At 37.6% G+C, this 22,262-nt stretch overlaps 3 protein-coding genes across 5 annotated transcripts in view; 1 reads left to right on the top strand and 2 right to left on the bottom strand.

Moving 5' to 3' along the window:
- Positions 1-345: 345 nt before the first annotated feature.
- On the bottom strand, positions 346-1,563 carry LOC135795413 (glutamate receptor U1-like). Its single transcript, XM_065307096.1, has one exon. The coding sequence runs from the start codon at positions 1,561-1,563 to the stop codon at positions 346-348; it is 1,218 nt and encodes a 405-aa protein (XP_065163168.1).
- Positions 1,564-5,185: 3,622 nt separating this feature from the next.
- On the top strand, positions 5,186-6,620 carry LOC135795368 (pyridoxal phosphate phosphatase PHOSPHO2-like). Its single transcript, XM_065307043.1, has 2 exons — positions 5,186-5,338; positions 5,400-6,620. Exons 1-2 carry the CDS (start codon positions 5,201-5,203, stop codon positions 6,141-6,143), a joined length of 882 nt encoding a protein of 293 aa, XP_065163115.1. The 5' UTR covers positions 5,186-5,200; the 3' UTR covers positions 6,144-6,620.
- A 902-nt stretch (positions 6,621-7,522) lies between these two features.
- LOC135795903 (homeobox protein 9) overlaps positions 7,523-22,262 on the bottom strand; it is a 97,221-nt gene continuing 82,481 nt past the window's right edge. For all 3 annotated transcript variants that reach the window (XM_065307714.1, XM_065307713.1, XM_065307715.1), the window contains one exon: positions 7,523-11,830. In XM_065307714.1, coding sequence (XP_065163786.1) covers positions 10,040-11,761 — 1,722 coding nt within the window. In that variant the 5' untranslated portion in view covers positions 11,762-11,830 and the 3' untranslated portion in view covers positions 7,523-10,039. The remainder of the gene's footprint in view (positions 11,831-22,262) is intronic.

The following is a 22,262-nucleotide window of genomic DNA, read 5'->3' as shown; positions in this document are numbered from 1 at the left end:
TGACATGTTTCGCTTTACTAGCATTTTCAATTGTCTATTGGACTTAAGATTGAACCATTAGGCATTATTTGTTTTCGAGAGTACTTTTGAAATACATAGATAAAAGCAAAAGCAATTCCACGAACCCATCACCTAAGAGGCAAAAATTCCTGGAATTCAAATTTCAAATAAACAAAGAAATGTAATGCGTTGAAAGGATTTTTTCATTGCGCTGTGAAACACTCAACGATTAGTTCCACACATTTATTTTTCACTTCATACGAGAACAAAACTAGTGCAACACTATTTTGAGACATTGAGTTCATTCAGTTTCGTGATATGGGACTTAATAAAAATAATTTACGCTTAAAGCAAATGCTTAATATTTCGCATTAGAAGTTCCAAGATAAATATAGACGCACTGAAAAAGTTACCATAAATAAGTAGTAAGAATGCTCCTTTAACATGGCGCAAAGTGAGAACAATATTATATTGTTCCTGGTCATTTGCAACTTCTTGGTGTATTTGCTCATGTTCATGTCTATAGTATTTGATATAATAATCTGTCCATGCATATATCATACCATTAGAATGTAAGTTTCGGAAAATAATATCAAACTGTTTTCGTAACACAAAATTCTTTGAAAAGGTAATTCGGTAAGTGTCCGTAAAAAGAACGTCATCTTTTAGTAAGTAAATCTTCGAAGAACCGTCTTGATTGGTTAAATCTGGAGTTCCCATATAGAATTTAATGTAATACTCTCCGACTATTGAAATTGCATCCCCAGTTGCAACGCGTTTCCACCAATATATTATATCGTCATTGTCGGATATATTATAAAAGTTTTCTATAAGTGACTTTGAATTTGGTTCACTTATCTCAAAAAGTTTGCCAAAATCTGGAAGTCCTCCAATAGGCAAAGAACTTTCAAAAATTTCCTCATAAGTTGAAAGTTGATGGTTATATGGTGGTTTACTCATAACCTTAATCAAAGAACTCTGGTATAAAGATCCAACAATGATAATAAATAAAGCATAGGAGATAAAAAGCATGCGATTAGCTACTTGACGTGGCTGCTTCCAAACTGCAATTGAAACAGTTATTTGTACAGGTACCAGAATTGCGGACCCTATTGTTTTTAAACTTCTATCTGTCATTGGATTGCCGGTCTTCAGATTACTCACTAACCATAAGCAAACACCTATTATCAGTATTATAACCAGTAATCCAATCCAAGTAGTCCAAGTAAATATAATTAAAATTAGTCGTCCTTCATCAATGCGTTGAGCAGCTGGGACGGCCCAATACATATTTTCGGAGAGGGAATTGTACGTACAGTGAAAATCTTGCAAACGATCTATCCTTGTAGAAATAGCTCCAATTCCAATCATGAAACGATCTGCAAATAACATGCCTAGCAATCCTGACCAGGTACCATTTAGTTCTCTGTATCCCCAGGTTGCAGACTCATTTTGATAATTAATTTCGAATGTTATGTTGAGACGATGTTGTAATTCTTTAAGGATTTTTACTTCTATGCCTTCATTGGGTGATATTATATACGGTGGGTATTCTAACAGCATCGCACGAACTGTGCAGTTGAATCCAGAAAATTTTAATCGATATGGAGGTACCTTCCGATTGAAGATACCTCTACGACATGTACTTAGAAGAGTTGATATGGGTTCAGTTGCACAATATTGTACATTCTTCGAGTACAAATTCAACGAGTACAGCTCGAAAACATTTCTTTCAGTTGGAATCAATAATTTTGATGAGTATTTTGAATGATTATAAGCTGTTAGAAGTATCTTTTGGGCAATTTGCTTAGTATCATTCGATAAATTTGTGTAAAAGAAAAGAAACTCTGCAGAAACATTGTACCTTGGCATGGATTCAACCTTTTTAAATGCATCACTGTAATCCTGAAGACTGTCAATAAATACAATGTAAACTTATGTTTTTGTAGGCGCGCTTTCATGGACAGTAACAATTTTTTGTGTAGTCTGAATGCTTTCGTAGCTAAACGACGAGGTCGCTTTGTAATTGTGATGCATCATTATTGCTTTCGACATTACGGAGTATCCTGGCTCTTTAGTAATGTTGCAATTTAAAAACGAAATAAATTTCTTTCTTCCAAAAATCTCTTCAGTAAGATTCCATAAGCAACTGCTAGCAAATTCGACGTCTATAAGGCTGACATCAGGGAAAGCGTTTTGGTAACTGGTATTTTGTGCTTTTATTGCATTAAAAATGTTCAAAAGACAAAGATGTTTTATAATATATTTTGCAATTTTTAAAGAAGGACCCATTTTAACTCTAAAGAATATCTCTAAATAAGTTGCGTGAAGGTTTAAAAGTTGTAAATTCTTTATAGTACGTTTGTGCAAACAATTATTAAGTTACTTGACAGGTTAATGGTTAATTTAACATAATTTGTGATGAAAATAAAATATTTCAAGATAACGTCCTTCAAAATTATCAAAAAATATTATTACTTTGTAAGTTTTCTTAAACCTTGGCAACTATTAGTAATAATGGCATATTATTACGAATTATCATTTTTATTGTACACCGGTTGAGAATTGGCGGTTATATCGACTAAACCAAAGCACAACGGGAAAATGAAACAAAGAAAAATAAAGATACAATCGTATGACACAAACCAAACTAGATGTTTAAATTTCCAGAAACGCACGCTATCATTTAAAACACACACCTGTCCAAAAATAATATCACGTTACTTGATAACACTTTAAAAAATAAATGACTACCTTTGACCAACCAAAGCAATTATTTCACATTGTGGTCGTTCAACATTTCTATTAAACATATTTTATGCCTGAATAAAACGTTTGATCTTCCATATAAGAAATTCCAGAATAAAAGTAAACGTACTGAGTACTTTACCAAAAATTAGTAAGAAAAATGCTCCTTTAAAGTGGTCCATGGTGAGAACAATAGTATCATGTTGGTGATCGCTGGGAACTTCTTGGTCTACTTGTTTATTTCCATGTTGATATTGATTGATATAATAATTTGTCCATGCTTGTGTGAAACCACCAGCGTTTAGTTTTTCGTAAATGCGATTAATAGGCTTTCTAAGTATAAAATTTTTGGAGAAGGTAATTCGGTAAGTGTCCATATACAGGATGTCATTTCTTAATAAATAGACCTTTGATGAACCGTCTTGGTAGGTTAACTCCGGAGTTCCCATGTAGTACATAATGTAGTACTCACCGACAATCGTAGCTGAATCGCCACTTGCTACGCGTTTTCGCCAACACGCAATTTCGTCATTTTCCGATATGTTAATGTATTTATTAAGAAACATTTGTGACTTTTGAAAATTTCCAAACGGTTCGGTGTAAACTGGGAGCCCTCCTATAGATAAAGGGCTTTCCCAAATTTCATCAAAGGTTGAAATCTGATGTTTGAATGGTGGTTTGCTCATAATTTTAATCAAAGCACTTTGGTATAAAGATCCAATGATAATAATAAATAAAGCGTAAGAGATAAAAATTATGCGATTAGTAAGGGCACGAGGCTGCTTCCAAACAGCAATAGATACAGTTATTTGCACCGGTACCAGAATTGCGGCTCCTATTGTTTTTAACCTTTTGTCTACCATTGGACTGTCAGTTTTTAGATTACTAACAAGCCACAAACCAATACCAATCACCAGAAAAGGGATCAACAGGGCAACCCAAGTAGTCCAAGTAAATACAATGAAAATAAGTTTTTCGTTATCAATGCGCTTGGAACTTGGAACTAACCACCGTATGTTTTCAGAGAGACAACTATAAGTAGCGTCAAAATCTTGTAAACGATCTATGCTAGTAGATATAGCACCAATTCCAATAATAAAACGTTCTTTATATAACAAATTTAGAGGGCCTGACCAGTTACCGTCCTCTTGTTTGTACCCCCAAGCAGCAGGCCCATTTAGAAATTTCTTTTCAAACGTTACGTTGAGACGATGTTCCAATTCTTGCAGAATTCGTACTTCTATGCCTTCATTTGTTGAGATCACATAAGGCGGGTTTTCCACTAGTACCGCACGAAAGGTACAATTAAATCCAGAATTTTTATTTCCAAATGAAGGTACTATCGGATTGTAGACACCCTTTTTACACGTGCTCAGTAGAGTTGATATGGGTTGAGTACCACAATAGATTGCCTCTTTCGGGTACAAATTTAATAAATATAGAAGAAAAACATCAATTTCTGAAGGAATTAACAACATACTTGAATATTTTGACCGAGCATAAGCTAATTTTAGAATTTCCTGGGCAATTTGCTTTGTTTCATTTGATAAATTTGTATAAAAGAAAAGAAACTCGGCATAAATGTTATATCTTGGCAGGGCTTCAATTTTATCCAACGCATCATTGTAATCCTGAAGACTATCAATAAACACTATGTAAATTTTTGTTTTTCTCGATGATTTATACACCATTTCATTAATTCGCTTAGAGTTTTCATTTCTGCAATTTTGATTGTCGGAAACATTGTTTTGTGAATTGCTGATGACTTCATAGCTAAATGATGAGTTCTCGTTGTAGTTGTGAAGCATCATTATTACTTTAGACATTATGGAATACCCTGGTTCTTCAGAGACGTTACAATTTAGTAGTGAAATAAATCGCTTACTTCCATAAATTTCTTTAGTAAGATTCCATAAGCATTTGCTGGCAAATTGGGCGTTAATAGTGCTTTTCTCCATAAATGTGTTTTGGTAGTTAATATTTTGCGCATTTATTGCAATAAAAATACTTAAAAAACATAGATATTTTATAATATCTAATGTGGTTTTTAAAGAAGTACACATCTTAACTCTAAAGAAATAACAAGGAAGATATTTTGAATATGTTATAAAAGTTATAAAAAAATTATGTGAGCATTATTCAAACAATTATTAAGTTCCTTGACAAGTTAATGCTCCTATTACCATAATTTATTACAAAAACAAAAAAAATTCAAGATAATGTCTATCAAAACTCTTGGAAAATTAATATTCCCATCTAATTTAGATACTACATCGGTATTAGCTTTTGTTTTGAAGTGATAATAGCATATTATTATGAAGTGTGAACGCTCAAACTGAATAAAACGCAAACAAGAAATTGTGTATTTGGAGCTGTGGGCGCTCTCTGTTGGTAGACCAACGAACGTCTTAGTTACAAGGCCAACTGTTCCCACTGTTCTACCACTAGTCGGATGAAAACACAATTTCGAAACATCCACAACAAAGCACAAATGCATCTAACCAAAAATACGCTTATTCTATTTAAACAAGTACTCAGATCAAAACTTAAAGACACAGTAACACCGGCTTTTTCACGAACAAGAATTACGGTAAGACCAACAACACGGAATATTCAAACAATTTTAATAAATAATCATCACACGATTTCAGATGGGTCGCAAGTTAGCTGCTTTTGATTTTGATCACACCATTGTGGATGACAACAGTGATATTGTAGTAAGAAATCTAATCTCAAAGGAATTAATACCCGAATCAGTGAAGAAATTGTACAAAAGCGATGGTTGGACAGCCTACATGCAGGGTGTATTTGAAACATTGCATGTAAATGGAATCACAGAAAACAACATAATTTCTGCAATGAATAAAGTGCCATCAACACCAGGAATGGAGGAGTTAATTAGAACCATGACTGAAGAATTAAACTATGATGTGATCATTATTAGTGACTCAAATACTTATTTAATAAACTCTTGGTTGGACAGTCATCATTTAAAAGATAAAGTTATGAAAGTATTTACAAATCCAGCCAATTTCTCAAAAGGAGTGCTCAGGATCTCAATGTATCATCTACAAACTGAATGTAAATTAAGCACAAAGAATCTATGCAAAGGGAAAATTTTGGATGAATTTATAGCTGCTCGTGCCCAAGCAGGTGTGGTGTATGACAGAATAGTTTATGCTGGCGATGGAAATAATGATTTCTGTCCAATTCTAAGATTGTCCGAACATGATTTGGCATGTGTCAGAGATAAATATGCTTGTTTGCAACTGGTGCAGACTGTTCAAGCTGGTAAACCTATACCTGTTACTGGGCAAATCTACAATATTAAAGCTAAGATTGTTGTTTGGAACAGTGGCACAGATATTTTGAATGCCATCAAAAACTTAGATTAGAACTCTTTGTATACACATTGTGAAACAAGTGAGTTTTGGGAAGAGAGATATTTATAGTGCCATTGTAATGTGATTATAATTGGATATAAAATGGTGCCAGATTGCTCAAATGTTTAGTACTAATTTTAGTTATGCACCAAATGTCACCTGTGTTATTCAATCCAACTATTTTTGTCAAGACAAGACAAGACAAATGGACATTCAAGTCAATTGTGGATCCAAATAAAGTACAATGTGTTGATGTACTTCGTATATTTCTAGAAATTGTGTATAAAATAGTATTTATAGAGTTAAACTCTATGTGAATATGCTTTCTTTGCCAATGTGATACAAAAAAACATTCCAAGTAGTACATTACTTCAGTCCTAATTAGATTTTATTTGTACTAAAGTTATATATCGTAATTTCATTATATTTTTCACGTCAATTGTATTAAAAAAGATTAAATTTAATAAACAATCAAATATTCCAGATAAATGCGTTTTGTGTTACGCCTTAACCCAGTAAAAGATTATAAGAAATTTATGTAATGGGTCTTAAAGATGATGATTGAATTACTCAACCATTTTTAACCCTAAGGTTACATGTATATTCAAATCCTATTACAATTCCTCAAAATATGAACAAGCAGTGAGATGAACTATTTTGTGTCAACAACTCTCCCTCACTTGCACTTTCTCTCTCTTTCCATCTACCACGCCTGTTCACTTGTTGCTTGCTGATATCGCGCGCGCGGTCTTATCTTATTCTAACCGGTCTCACCTACTGGCCACCTTGAGTACAACTTGAATATTGACAATATTGTTAACGTGGTCTTCAATAACACTAAATATGAATTTGTTTGTATACAGATCACAAATATACACTACATAATATTTATTCATATTTTATATGCTCACTTACCTTATGAATCACGCCTGTAGATTAAAAGAAGCACCATAAAAACGTGGGACGACCATATATCACCCAAACCACCAAATCCACTAATCCTTTAATCCTCACTATAAATTAAAATACACATGTTAATTCTTGTCCCAAAACACATTAAACGACAGTTTGAACAAACTTACCTGCGACACTTCGGCACGACGCAACAGGTCCCCGAAGAACAACACAAAAATGTCCGTTAAAATGGCACGCGGTACGCACTCACACTCAACCGATAACAAACTGAGGCTCATTCTGCATGCCTGCAACAGAATGGTACTCTGATCGGCCTCTATCGGACGTCAAAATAACCAACATAGCAAACAATATGTGAATACAAATAACACAATCACAAATAAATTTATAAAAGTCGAGAAATTTCTTTCTCCAGTGGAGGGAGGATTAGTCTTTGATATTTTTTATCATAATAAGCAACATAAACAACATATTCATATGGTTTAAACATTATATTTGTAATAAATTTGAAAATTACATAATATAAATTGTAAACTATAGGTATAAAAATATTTTGTTGTCATTTGCATCAACTAGTTGTTCGACAAACGGCTGCTCCCGATAAATTTCTGTCACATTCAACTACACGCATCTCCTTCGCATGCGACAAACAACACGATGTAATAACAATCATTAAACTTCTCTGACAAATATAATATGAATCTCTTGGTGACTAAACGCTATACAAATAAAAAACGTGAAACATTGTAAATATACCTATGGCTTTCTCGTTGCATGCTCGCATTACATAATAATAACAAAAAATAATTTACACAATAATTAGTGGAGTCGGAGAGGACGTAACACGAAATATAATAATATAAAACAAAACGCGTATATAAATAGTTTGCGGTTTACATATTTGCCGTTTAACTTCGATAAGATTCTTACAAATTGACGTGGAGAGAAAAACAGAGAGACAGACAGAGAGCAATCATAATAATTGTAGCTTCATAATGTACATCCGTGCGATTATTTGTCATCCAGAAAAAACGAACACGTAAAGGTTGGCAGTTTACGTATATATTGTATACATTTAGTTACGTTTTCTATTTAATAGCATGAATGGAATTCGTGTTCTTGCTCTGAATAACGCATATAGAATGAGATCCAATATATTACATACATGGACAAATGGTTAATAAAAACCCTCTACCAAAATGGCAAGTAACATAGCTGGGGGGGTGGCTGGGTTGTTTCACAAACAAGAGTACAACGCACAACGCAGCCATACCATTAATATCCTTCAACATTAAATAAACATTTAAAATAACATTCAACAACACATCCGTCCCCATCCGGCGCTTCTATATTACACACGTCATGTCCATTTCGCATCGTTTCGGTTTCTGTTCGGTTAATTCGATGGTAATTACTGCTTCGTTGTTTTGTTTCTTAGTTTGTACTCGTTTCGAAAACAATCAAGAGAGCTCATCGATGAAGCTAGCACAAAAATCAATACAATACAATAAATTAAACTAGGCGGTGTAATTAATTCGCTACGTACGACTAATGAGAGAATTATGACAATAGGTTTCGAATTGGCTTCGAGTTACGAGAATTTGTCGGTGAGTATTCGATAGGTAAACAAAAAATACAAATAAAAACAAATAAAGGTCACGTTAATGCCTTACGTTATGGTAAACTGTAGTTGCTTCCCCCACACTACGAACAAAACACAACTGACAACTAAAAGCGATCTAGTTAAATTAATTTAAACACAAAAATAAAAAGAAAATAAGCCGAGTATTTACCATGCTAGTGCTTACAATCGACCGATTACACAGACGACACATAAATAACAATAAATTCCATATAAATCTCTTAATTAACAAATAAAAAAAATTTAATAAATAAAACAAATATGCCTACGATGTGGAGCGTGTGCTACGCCATTGCGGAAACCACAAACGTACAAAATAATACAGAAATGGCAAGAATTATTTTGTAACTTTTGTTCAATTTGCTTAAACTTTAATTAACACATCCGCGATCCGCTTATTCTATTTCCTTCCTCCATCTTTTCATCAATAATCTCTAGCTTAAGTTACGTGTAAACTTTCGTTCAACCATTGTTGCATAGTTAAGTACAAATTTCTTTAAATTCTTTAAACAATTCTTATCTCATACGATTGATTTCATTTTCAAATTTGAATTTGTCACAATACGAATCACAGCACAATAATTACAAAAAATGTTACAAAACGTTTGCATTATCATTATTAAGTAAGTATAGGAACAAAATGATTATAAAAGTGATGTTGTTGGAATTAGTTTCTCTGTGTGTTTTGTGTGTTTTCAATGTTCACCAAAAACATTGTTAATGATGCCGATCACTGTTTTCCATTACACAATTGCATCGAATGTTTACGACCTCGACACACCCAACAAAAAATCATTTCTTGCTAATTTTTCAAAAATTAATTCACTCGCCTGCAGAATTAATACACGCTTGACTCCTGACAGAAATGACAGATTAATTATTGATTTTCGGCTTGGTTAATATTGTATCCCAAGGTATGCTTAGTGCGTGATTGATTAATACCAACTCACGAGCGGAAAGAATTAAAAAACTGAATAAATATAATTTAATTACGCGCGCTGCAGTCGAACCAGATTTGAAAAATTGCACAAAGAAGTTGATTATGTAAGTGGTCGCGATAAATAACCATAATAATAGTAATATCTGCAAGTGACCTTTCAAATAGGATATTAATAGATCCTAAACGATATTTGCTCGCAGGCTGCATGCACGTGCGCACATGATCGGCATCATTAAAATGGTGAACCTTTTTGATACATATATTAATAATTGCATATTGCATTGAACTTCAAAACGTGTTCATCTCTGGTCGTTGCACGATTATTGCATTTCATAGGTTTTTATATAGCTTTGTAGGTTTCTGTTAAGTTTTAGAGCTTGTAGATTTCTCTGCGTGTTTGTGTGCCTCAAGCTACCTCGTTTTGGTTTTGCTAGCGTTGACATTGCCGGCCGCCGCGGCGTTTTTCTGCGCGATATGCGTCTGATAGTGCTTGGCCAAGTGCGCCTTCTGCCGGAAACTCTTCCCGCACAGACTGCACGCAAACGGCTTCTCCCCGGTGTGCGTCCGAATGTGCACGTTCACCGAGTACTTGTCCTTGAAGCCTTTGGTGCAGATACTGCAGTAGTGCAGACTCCTCTCCTTGCGCACACCATTGGAAGTCGAGGTGGCATTCTGGACAGTGGTTTGTTTCGCGTTGGCACCACTCGCACCGCTATTGGCGCTATTACTATTCGATCGTTTGTACTTCTTGGGGGTGGCAGGCGCTGTGGTGGAAGAAGCCGGTGTCGGTTTGGTGCTCGTCACCAGCGGTGCCGCGATGGAAATCGGCGAATTGAGCGAGTTGAGCAAGCCGATTTGATCCGGCTGGATGGAATACACTCCATCAACAGAGGTCTCAATGTGACAGAACTGATTAACACTTTCTGCTACTTCATTGGCGATGCATTTCAACTTCTCAAAGTCTTCCGGATAGCTCTGATCTAAATGTGAAAGGAGGAGGTCATCCATGTGATGCTGATGTGTGCTGGTAGGGTTTTCAGCTTCGTTCTGCCGCGTGCCTTGCGTGCCCTGTGCAACAGAAGTCGGTGGAATCTGTTCTTCAAAAATTACGGTTCCATTAGCATCAATACCAGCAACAATTGTTGGGATTTTATCATTATCATCCTGCTTCAAAAATATCGTCTCGTTTTTAGTGGGAGGCGTAGATAATACTCGTCGTAGTTCAGCGTTGTTTTCCTTCTTCCCGACACCGTTGTAACGGACAAACGCTTTGCCTTGCAACGCGCTGCGAAGGAGCGAGTCCGCGCTGCCATTGCTCACAACCCCGTTGTTATTCGTCAGCTTCCAGTCGTTGTTGTTATTATTCGTAGCGTTGTTGTTATTGTTGTATCCATCATGTGTTTCCAGAAGAGGCGTGTCGATAATCAGCGAATTCGCCAACTCATCTTTGTTGTCAGCAAACCCGCTGTCTTCATAAGTGTAGGTCTCTGACTTGATCATTCCATCTGTAGTTTGATTGATTCCCGTTTGGTCCTGGTAGTTATTATTGAAGGCATTCATCTGCGCCGGCATTATGTTTAGAATAGAATCAATATCAATTCCAGGTTGAAGATGTTCCATTGATGTAGGACTCGATACAGAAGCATCTTCATCCTTGATTATTGTGGTTAATGGAGGACGGTACCACGTTGCACCCTGATCAATACCATTTAGGACTGTCAGGGTGTAAATGTGACCACCATCAGTGGTTGTATTGTTATTATTATTATTGTTGTTGTTTAGGTGTTTGAGATTATTCTGCGCTAGGCCATTGCTAACCACATCATCTTCGGTGCTCCAGCAGTACTTGTTGAGGTCTTCCAAGATGGCCGTCTCCAACCGTACCGTTTCCTTGTCACCCCAAAAGTTCAGATCGAAATTGCCATCGGTTTGTGAGGTGGGTATGCTGGTCAAATCTGTCGGCGGCATGTTGTTATTAGCCTCCTTCTCGTCGGCAACTCCGTTGCCTAAGAAGGCGTTGACGGTACGCATCTGCTTCTGAAACTGCTGGTCACTATTGTCGGGCGTTACCACAAAGTCAAAGAAGTCAGCCTTGGAGAGATCTTCCGTGCGGAACGCTTCGGTTATATCCATTATAACCAAAATTGAGTTTGTATCAGTGGAACGTCAGGCAAGCAATATTCATCTTCATGTATCCAAAGTCTGGAAAGAAAAAAAAAAGCGGGACATTTAAAACGGTCAAATGTTGCAATTTGAGCTAAAAATTGGCCAAGTTTCATCATTGAAGCGTTGGTTAATTAACGGTACTATTAGCGTCCGCGGCGCGCGTTTGCACAAAGCCGTAGAAAAACATCGCACTGGACAAAATGGACGAAAAAGCCGTGGGCGCCGTTGTGTACTTTGTCAAATGAGAATGGCATCGAGTTATTACTTATACGCAGACGCTCGTTTCGCCAGTGATAAACTGGTGCAGGCTCGTAAAGTTATGGCCCGGCCGCGGACGGCCATTAGACAAGTAGAAAGTACTCGATCATCATTCCTAACAAGTATAAAAGAAGCATCGAGGAGGTATTTTAAATTGCGGCGGCAAAACTGGAACAAATGTGCATACCGGAAAAATGCTCTTTGCGCAGCGCAAAACACACAACAACAAAAAAACCTAACGCTTTTGCATGCGCTAACGCTTCTTATGATAAACCTACAACGTGCGGTTCGGAGATTATTATAGTCGTTAGCGAGTCGCATGCGCATTATTACTTAAGCGCATTGCACATGCGCAGGACAAACGCGTTTGGTGTTTTGACGCTTTTTGCAATCGTTGTTGTCCGCTATGGCGTTATTACGTTTGCGGCAATGCACGCAGCAGGAATAATAAGTGATAGATACAACGCCGACGCGCATCTTATCACCAAAACCGGAAGAAAACGACGACGCCACCCGACAAATTGTTTTTTCGATCGGCGCCTTTGTTAACTAATTGCGCATTAAACTCCATTCATGCGTGTTTTAACGAGTGCGCTGTTAATTGATATAAAAATATAAACAATTTTCCTTCCAGCACGCCACTCCATTACAACAACTTCTGGTTGTTGTCTCGTCGTGGCTTCCAGTTGTTCGAAATTGTCATCGCTTCAAGTTTACAGCGAGGTCTTTGTCGTGCCTGCCGCCGCAGGCGTCCGACTAACATCGCTAACTTAATGATCGTCAAGGGATGAGTTAGTGTTCGTCTAAATACCATCGCGACCATCGTCGTTATTGCCTCGTTATTTGCGCAGCGTCGTTTTTAATCGCCCGCTCGTATGTCGACGTCATGTCGCAATTTACTCTTCACATCAGAGACTCTCTCAAATAAAACCAAACGAAAAAAAATCCAACACACACTATAGGAAAATGGACTTGTCCGCAAATGATTTATAGATCGTAATCGATTTCGTGTCATGTCTTACTTCGAAAAATCCAAAGCCTGTAATTTACACATTCGTAATAACAATGTTTAAAGCGTCGAAAATATCCCCACACACACACATACACACATTATTCGCGTCGTCAGATTGCTTGTACTGTTAGCGATTCTTTTATTCTTCTCCGCACGGAGAATGTTTATCTACGGAACGCACCGAAATCTCCGCACTTCACGACTTCACCTATTTTTAATGATTGTATATCGGATTCCTCGCACGCCGTGGAGATCCGGAGATAAAAAAAAGCAAGCAAAGAGACGAAAAAAAAAAGCAATCTGTGTGTGTATAGCCACACAAAAGAGACACACAAAAAATTGAGTTGAAGAAGAAATCACTCGTGAGCATGTGAGGAGAATTTCATGCGCGCGTGGAAGAAACAAAATAGAAGAGCGCAGCGAGTAGAGATTTTCTCACCGGGCGGTCGCATTAATACTGGACGAGAGTCATTCAGACACTCAAACACTGTAATTTTTATAGTGCTAGATGTGTAATTGAAGCTGCATGAGTGCAATTCAAGTTAGTAATCAAAAAGTATCAAAAAATTAAAAAAAAAAATTCAATACACTCAATATAATCATTGTTTATTATATACTAACTTTTGCCTTCGACATCATCTTCGTAGTTTTTAATAAAAATGTAATTAATTTTCAAATTTGACTTGAAGAAATAAGAAATACTAAAAATGCGCCATCTCTGAATGTATTATTCAACTATATCTGAATTATATCCTTATACTAACTTTCATCCTTTATTTAACACCCTTTAAATTAAAATGTTTATTATTTTAATAATTATTCTCCTATTCTAGGTAGAAATAAATCTAAAAAACTTTGATTAACAAAATCTATTTAACCATTCTTGAGTTATAAATAGTGTAACTAACACAACCTTCTTTTATATAGAAACTCTCATAAAAAAATGCTAATAACTTGTGTATTTGTAAGAATAGTCGATGATGTAGTTGTGGGATATGCAAAGAATGTACGAGTATATCATCACATCCAAGTCATATTTCCCCGCCTCAAAACACATAAATGCATTTCATCGCTGCAAAGCGAACATAAATACAAATCGGATGCGTAAATAACGACACGCCGCGCGTCGGCTTTGGCAAATATCATATGTTACGCGCGTTTCACTCGGTTCTGGATCTCCGGGCACGGCTTTACCATTACGAAAAGAATTCAATAACGCCGTTATCTAACGATTTACGCGATTTCCCGCTGCAAACATATCGGCATCGTGTAGATCTGGCAAAAATCGCGCCGGCCGACAACCGAAAAAATGACTAATATTACATCCTTGTACTTACTTAGGTACACGCCACCTCGTCGTACTTCATATCGAATAGAAATGCTTGTCGTATATTATCGTCGTGTATACACATGTCATGTGTCGGCGTGTCGGCCGACCGGAGCGTCGGCAATTTGCTTTTAAACATTTATACTTAGCGCAGAGAACCAACTGAAGTTAGTCTTATTAGTTTGCGACTCTCGCACGAGAAAAATGCAATTTATCGGCGCGAGCATTCGGACAATTAAAAAACAATTAATTACCAACAATGATGGGCTGGAAAAGAAACTGCGGACGTGCAGAAGATGCCGTGTGGAAGATGCCAGCAAAACGTAATTAATTATTTTATGTGCGGCCGGTGTTCTCGCGTGAAGAGCGTTTAGTCGCGGTTTCCAAATACGTACTCAAAGTCAACAAGCTAATAATTTATCAAACGCGCGTGGAACCAAACGTGGAAAAAAAAATCGCTATTAATAATGCCGTTCGTTACTGCAAGCGATGTTTTCTAATTATTCCTTTTGAAAATTGATTCTTTTAATGACTCACAAACAAAAGAAGTAATAAGTATAAATTAGGGGATAGATTAACGCAATTTGAATAAAATTTTACGCAAAATTTTACATAGTTTCTTAATCCTGCGGCTTTAAACATATTAAAGCTTAAAATTTTATTTTCTGCTCAACGCAGGTGCCTACAAGAAACAGCTACGAGCTAATGTAACTAATATTTAGCTAGCGATTTGATAAATTATCTACAGACTTATCTAAGTAATCAAACTAGTTATTTATCATTAGACGCATGTACCTGCAGGTTTCACCGACTGCGAGATTCCTAGGTGGATGGTGAAATTTATCGAGCGCCATTTGCATTCGGTGCAATTATCATTCGATCTCGATCGCCTCGATTGCATTCGGTTTTCCATTTTGTTATTTATGTAAATAATCGCTGGCGATGTGTGCGAATCGGAAAAAATCGCACTCGTAAAATTTAATTTCCTCCTCTCGGTGACTCATTTGCATAAAACATGCAAAGCGCTACAAAGTAAAACCGATTTTTCGTTAATAAAGATTATCGCCTTGAATTTACGAACGTCTATTCTAACACCTAGACAAAGTTAAAATCAAGTTAAAAAAAAAAAATAAAATTTTGATCGATTCGCGTTGATTGCTTAATTCCCAAGGAATCTCCGCTGCAGTTATTGAGCAAATTTATTCGAAGCGATAAATACATGATTATAACTCTGGCGGCAGTGTCGACTCTCTAAAAATGGAAGTCGTTGAAATATGCGCGGCTCATTTATCAGCCGATCGTCGTTATGGACGTGCGTTGTGTTCCTCGCCAGCGATAGGAAATCGATGACTGGATGTGCTATTAGAGAAAAAGCCGTGTCGTATTTGCGTTCCGCGCGCGCGTTAATTCATTGTCTCCCGGCGATCATACATCATAAATCCTCTGGAGCGTTCGGGACGCGGATGTCAACGGTGGACAGTGTTTAAGTCTAATTATCCGCACCGCCAATGCAGCGAATGCTGATTTATCGACACGAAGAAGCCCTGCGCACGCTAACAGGTGTCCCAGTTACAAGGAAATCGCTGCGCAAAACAAAAATTGCCAAAAAAAATCAAAAGAAAAACTATTTTACGTCCGTGGAGCGCGCGGAGAAAGACCATCGTCACAAGTCACCCGGCAAACGGGGCAATTAATAATCCGTGGCTAGCGAGCGAACGAGGTTGGTTTGGAACCCGAGCAATTTATCTATGGCGTAGTTATAGAGTGCCAGATATATCGATGATTTATTAATGACACGGCAATAATATCTCGGCCGGCCAACATCCTATTACCTATTAGAATCGAGAATTTTTGAATTAGTGAACCCGACCCGATACGCTTTTCTGAACATCATCAGCCAACCAAACTGGCTCCTGCTAGCAGAGAGCCATAGCATTAAACACCGAAAAAAAAATCTAAAGAATTACGAATCATCACACCAAGCGGTAGTGAGATGCAGAGGTTGAAAGTTGAAGCACCAAAAGGAAATTTTCTAAAAGTGCACACGCTGAAGTGGCTTCCAATTTATCTCACTTTTATATCGATCCGGAACGATATCATCTTGATGGCTTAATAATAATCATCATGCTGTGGTGTGCTGACCGCGCGGCGGCGAACGCCGTTGACCAAGTTTCGCACAAAGAGTAATCGTGTTGCTTTCAGGAACCCGACCGAACAACAACAACAAGCAGAGCATCAAGATTCGAGCGCTATTTAATATAGGCAACCCAATTTTCACAATGTTAGCATTACACAGCATTACGACGTAAAAATCATACGCTGTTAAGATTATTTAATTTGTAGAACAATGTTCTATAAACTTCGATATAATTCGTGCTGGGCGTTGGCTCTTGGGTTAACCTCAAATAGAAAACTTTTGACAAGCCTTCAACCCGTGCGAATGAAATGTAGGTATATAAAATAAATCATCATCGTTCGATGTGTTAACAGCGCCTGCAATTTATCGAAACATGCGCGTTGCGATTGTGAAATCATCGCGATTCAATTAAAAATACTTTATCGTTGTTTTTTCAGCTGCAATCTACACAAGGCGAGCGTACAGCGCGCAGATTAAGATATAAATACAAGAAATATAACCGACTTTTTAGATGGTTTGATTTTTCCGCGGCCGTTGCGGGCGGTTCATGATCGAGTTGCGAGTTGGTAATGCGCACGACGAAAGTATATCAATAAAAATCGTAAGTGTATTATTAGGCGCGCGCGCGTTCCATGTCAAAAATTCTCTACGCGGCAATAATATCTCGTAGCAGTCGCAGCAATTCCGACATAACTTCCAACATCCACGGAATGCACGCGCATGTAATGTACGTGTGCTCGTATCGATAACCATTGCGGCGCATTATTATAGCCATTGTCTGCTCGTTATAAAATCGCCGCTAAATGTCTTAGTCGTGACTTTTAGTAAGTATAATGTTCGCCGGGGCAAAGAGAGACTCGGCGCGGCACGGCGGGCTCAAAGTTTAGTTTTCATGTCTTTAGAGTGCAGCGCACGATTTGTGGATAAAACATACATGATCGTATTTTTATAAGGATCAAATAATTGGAGCAAAATGAGCAAAATTGCCGACAAAAAATTCAACATCAAACAAAAAAGCATGCTGTGTGGATTAGACACACAAAACTAACAAGAAAATAATTATAATTTACTATATTTTATTCACCAACAACAATAGGATATGTTTTTACATAGTAGCGCCATCTATATTCAAATTTCCTAACTAAAACGATAATAGAATCGCCATAACAATTTCCATACCAAATTTTACACCTTTCCAGTTCTACTTTTGCTTCCAAACTTTACACAATTATCCACTAGGCTTATCCAAAGATTTCCTGAAAATTTTATTTAAATCTATTCAGTCGTTTGTGAGTTTACGCGCAACAAACATACACATTACATAAAATAATCTAAATTAATGCGTTATTAGACATTTGCACGTCAAAATATCTACCTATGCACACACTCAATTGAAAAGTTAAATTGTCACATTAATAACAAGATTATTTAGTTATTAATTAACTGGATAAAGTAAAGAATAAATCATAAAATTACCTTAATTGTGCGCATTTCCTCTCGCGAGTGGCGCATTAGGTAATTGATTTGTAATCCCAGCATCAGAAATCTGCACTGATTTCCAGCGCAGATTAACTAATTGGCATCGCAAGTGAAATCCGAAACAAGATTTTCTGCACTTGTGCACACGCGCAAATTATTATTAAATTATCCTTACACGCCATGCCATGCCGCATTCTTTCTCTCACATCTCATTATCGATTTCCATAAGAAACTGGACTAATGGTCACTCCAATACACCAATAAATTAATAAGTTATTCGCGACTCCCAGGCTACTGGGTTTTGTTGCTGATGTTAATGCTGATTTTGTCCACGTTCTGAATGAATTTTACGATCGCCGCGTGCATTATTCGCATTGCGCAAAGCAATGTATCGGTATGGTCCACCAGCATATCTATAATATGTCCAGCGGGCACACTTAAATTTCTTCTGCTAATGGCACACACTGAAACGAAAATAATGCGCGGTAGCCAAGGCATTATTTTAACGTTTTGCGTAATTCTAATGAGATCTAGATTAGCGCGCGACGCGGAAAACATGCATTTACAACCCACCGATTCCGATGCGAAACGCGATTCATTCTATTTGCATAAGTAATATGCCCCACGGCGCATTAGCAACTCGTATTTAATTTTCAATTTTACTCTCTCACATAAATCTCATTTATGTATTTTCAAAATTTACTTCATTGCTCGTAAGTAAGATTCACACACATTTTGATTGCGATTTTGCGCAAGAGGCACCAAATTGACAATTTCATGCGTGATGAAAATGAAGCAATTATTACACCATAAATGCAAGTGTGGCATTAGTTGCGAATTGCATCGCTTGCATCATCATCACATCTTGAATTTGATTTGGATTTGGATTTGGAATTTTGTCTTGCGCGCCGTGTTTGAGACCTGCCATAACTAGTCTAGACTATGCGCGATTGTTGCACGATATGACTTCTAAATAAGGAGTGAAATTTCATTTAATTGACATCGCACACACCGCCCACGACTCGCCAGCCACCTTAAAAGATTTAACACATCCATCTGCGTCAAAAGTAAAAAAAATTCAAAAAAATGCGAAAAAATAAATAAAAATCAACAACTTTAGTTGAATGTAACTTCCAAGCATTAATTCTTATTGAGATGATGAGGTCCGAAGATAAGAAAATATCCTTGAAGCACAATTTTCCATTCCAGATTGGAGATTTAACGCGCGCGCAATATTCGCCGTCCTAATGTCGTCGACATTTCAATAGATTAGATCGAATCGCAACATAATTATCGCGCGCACGTAGACATTACTCGCGCGCAGACGCGAACCGCTCGTTAATAATTAATTTAGTCGCTCTTAAATACTATAATTAACGAATTTGCATTCGAGATTGGTTGGCGCGTACAAGCGAATTACGTACTTGTCGCAGCTTACCCTTCATTGCGGAATGCTTAATAATTTCTCTTCTCGTTGGCGGCTTTTATCCTTTTATTAATATATCTGTCATTTATCAGTTTGTGCGAGCGCGTAGCGATGGAGAGATTACGCATAACTTATTTTATAATTTTCATAATTGTTGTGCAGGCTCCACTGCTCATTACGCTTGTAGAGATATTAATTACAAGTTAATTTGCCATTCCGGTTGCAGCGGAGGTAAATTATCCCGGCTGACAAAAACCAGCGACTGGTTCATGCAGGTATTAATATATGCACATCAATCAGTCATTAATATCTCCTATACTATAGGAAAGAAGATGTCAACGTTTTTTCGCGATTTGAATTTTGAAATTTATTGACGCACGGAAATAAATCCGAACCCTACGCGTCCAATTATTGCGCGCCGGTTTGCAAGTTATGATAGTCATTAGATTATTACATAAGTAATTGTTGCTGGTTTTACGAGTGCGGCGTCGTTTTTGCGCGGCCGCGTGCGGCGGTCGTCGGCTACCGGCGACATTTTCTAAACGTTTATTTCCTTCATTACACACGCGGCGCGCTGTTCAACGCTTAACTTTATGTCCAATGATTATATTCGAACAGCAGTTTGAATTTAGAATAGCAGAATTAATAAAGCACACACCAGCGCAAATGCAGGTTAACATTTTGCACACAGAAGTTAAGTGTGCAAAGTGCAGCGACTATGAAAGAGTTAAATGTCGCTTGTTAGCAGGTTCAACAATGCGAAACGAGTCACAAACACATAAAAAACGAATTTTTATATATTTAATAATCAAACATAGAATATGCTAGCGTTAGTAATTTACGAATTGTTCGAATCGTGCCTCGACATTGTAATTTCGTGTTCACGAGTGCGCATGAACCGCTTAGTGTACATTACACACCGCAGCATAATGCTAATGCGGTAACATCTTCGGTAATTAATTGGCGTTAATTTATGGGCGCGCATTTACAACTATTAGCTCCAGCGGCGGATTATGAATGGCGGTAATATGCAAAAATGTTCGCATGCTCACAAACGTTCAGTGTTCACTCGGGAGACAAGAATAAGCATTGGGAATGAAGAATGAAGGCGAGCGCGCATGATTTCCATGATTCCATGAGAAATTTTCAGCCGAGCGCCGCGGACGTAAATCATAACCAACAAGTCAAACACACAACAACAACAACGAGACTCGAGTTAGAATTAAACGGAATTAACAGGCATTACAGGCGCTGGGACAACGAATTAAAACGATCTGGTGGGTCGACTTCTCGACAAGAGAAGAAGAAGAAAAAAAGACGAACAACAGGTTTAGCGAACAATGAAAGAAATTAAACACGAACAGTTGTATTTTGTCGATGATAAATTGGTTTCCCAAGCATTTGGAAGTGTTGAAAACCAGTTAATAAACGTAAAACGCGCATTATTAATTATGCCAAACTGTGTGTGCACCTTTCTATCTCCTTATTGGCTTTTTTTCGTTTTTCCAAATAGATTTCTCGCGCGTAGCGAGTCGATTTTATGCGTTCATTCTATGCGCAATGCGCAAAGTGAGAGTGACTTAGTAGGCCCTTTTTTGCAACACAATGTGCAATACTAAATTTCGTTTCGTTGGGTTTTATCTTCGCGGCGGCGAAAATTGCGTGCGCGCGCAATTTCACAACGCGAATGGTACACATCTGTAATTGTACACTCATTATGGGTTTGTTTTACAAACGAGAAATGATCCGCTATAGCCGAACCTACACCTCCTCATTGTGCAATAACGAGCGACCAAAGACCAACAACGACAACAAACGCAACGTACAAGAAGTTTGTAAGAAGAAGTAGATATAGCATAGTACTTAACTAAGTCGACTTAATGCATACGCTTTGGTTTCCAATTGATAATTAGCTCGCCGAGATAATTATAAATATGCGCGCTTGGCGTAAGCAGGTAGAATAGATTTTTCCGGCATGTGTCAATCATAGTACCTGGGATAATTAAAACTATGCAAAATAAATAAAATTTACTATTATTTCTACTTGTATTGGAAAAGAAAAATATTGCTCTTTTACTGTATGTGTTGAGTGTTTGCCAAGTTGACGCATTAAGTAAACACGGCGATAACATGATTTAACGACGCCATTTGCGTTCGTGGCGCAGTAATTGGCCGAGCGTCGTCGCAGGTAAACCTCCTCGCGCAGCGCGAAAAAAAAGGGGAACACGTGCGCATTGTGCTCTCGGCAAAGATTTAAGCTATTCTGTGCGCGTGGCGACACGACCAACAATGCAGCACAGCCTCACCTTGCAAGGCGAACCGAAATGCAGGGGACGCGCACAATGCGCTAATTAATCCGCGCGCGCGTCCCATATTTATGCGCGCCGCCATGTTAAGGCAGCAAACACGCCGGACGGAATTTCATTTGCATGTATTGAAGGCCTAATTAAATTGACCTGGCAGCGCAACGAAAAAATGTCACACATATAAATTCCAATCCGTTCGGCATTAACCCCTCCAACCTAACCTAAAATAACTTTTCGCATATTTGCGGGCGCATCTAATGTGATATTATAAGAAAATGTCAAGTCGCACAAAGAGTTGAACGTGTTCTGCGCCGCGGCGAATCGTAAATGCTTTACATGTTTAAGGAGTAGCCACACAAGAGAGCCATTTCGTGTGCGCGCGCCGCATTCAAAAGCGTATCGCCATTTGCATAATGCAATTAGCAGCGGCGCGCGCAAAAACCACGCACACGATATCAGTAACGATTTCATTATGCAAATCGAACGGCTAGAAGAAATGTAAATCATCCACACATCGCGCGGA

The sequence above is a fragment of the Atheta coriaria genome, unplaced genomic scaffold (assembly GCF_025399875.1).
Source record: "Atheta coriaria isolate IRGN ID8LTWV9N9 unplaced genomic scaffold, Caltech_Dcor_3.1 hic_scaffold_7_pilon, whole genome shotgun sequence".
Taxonomy (NCBI): Eukaryota; Metazoa; Arthropoda; class Insecta; order Coleoptera; family Staphylinidae; genus Dalotia; species Dalotia coriaria.
This window is presented reverse-complemented; position numbering and strand designations above follow the sequence as displayed.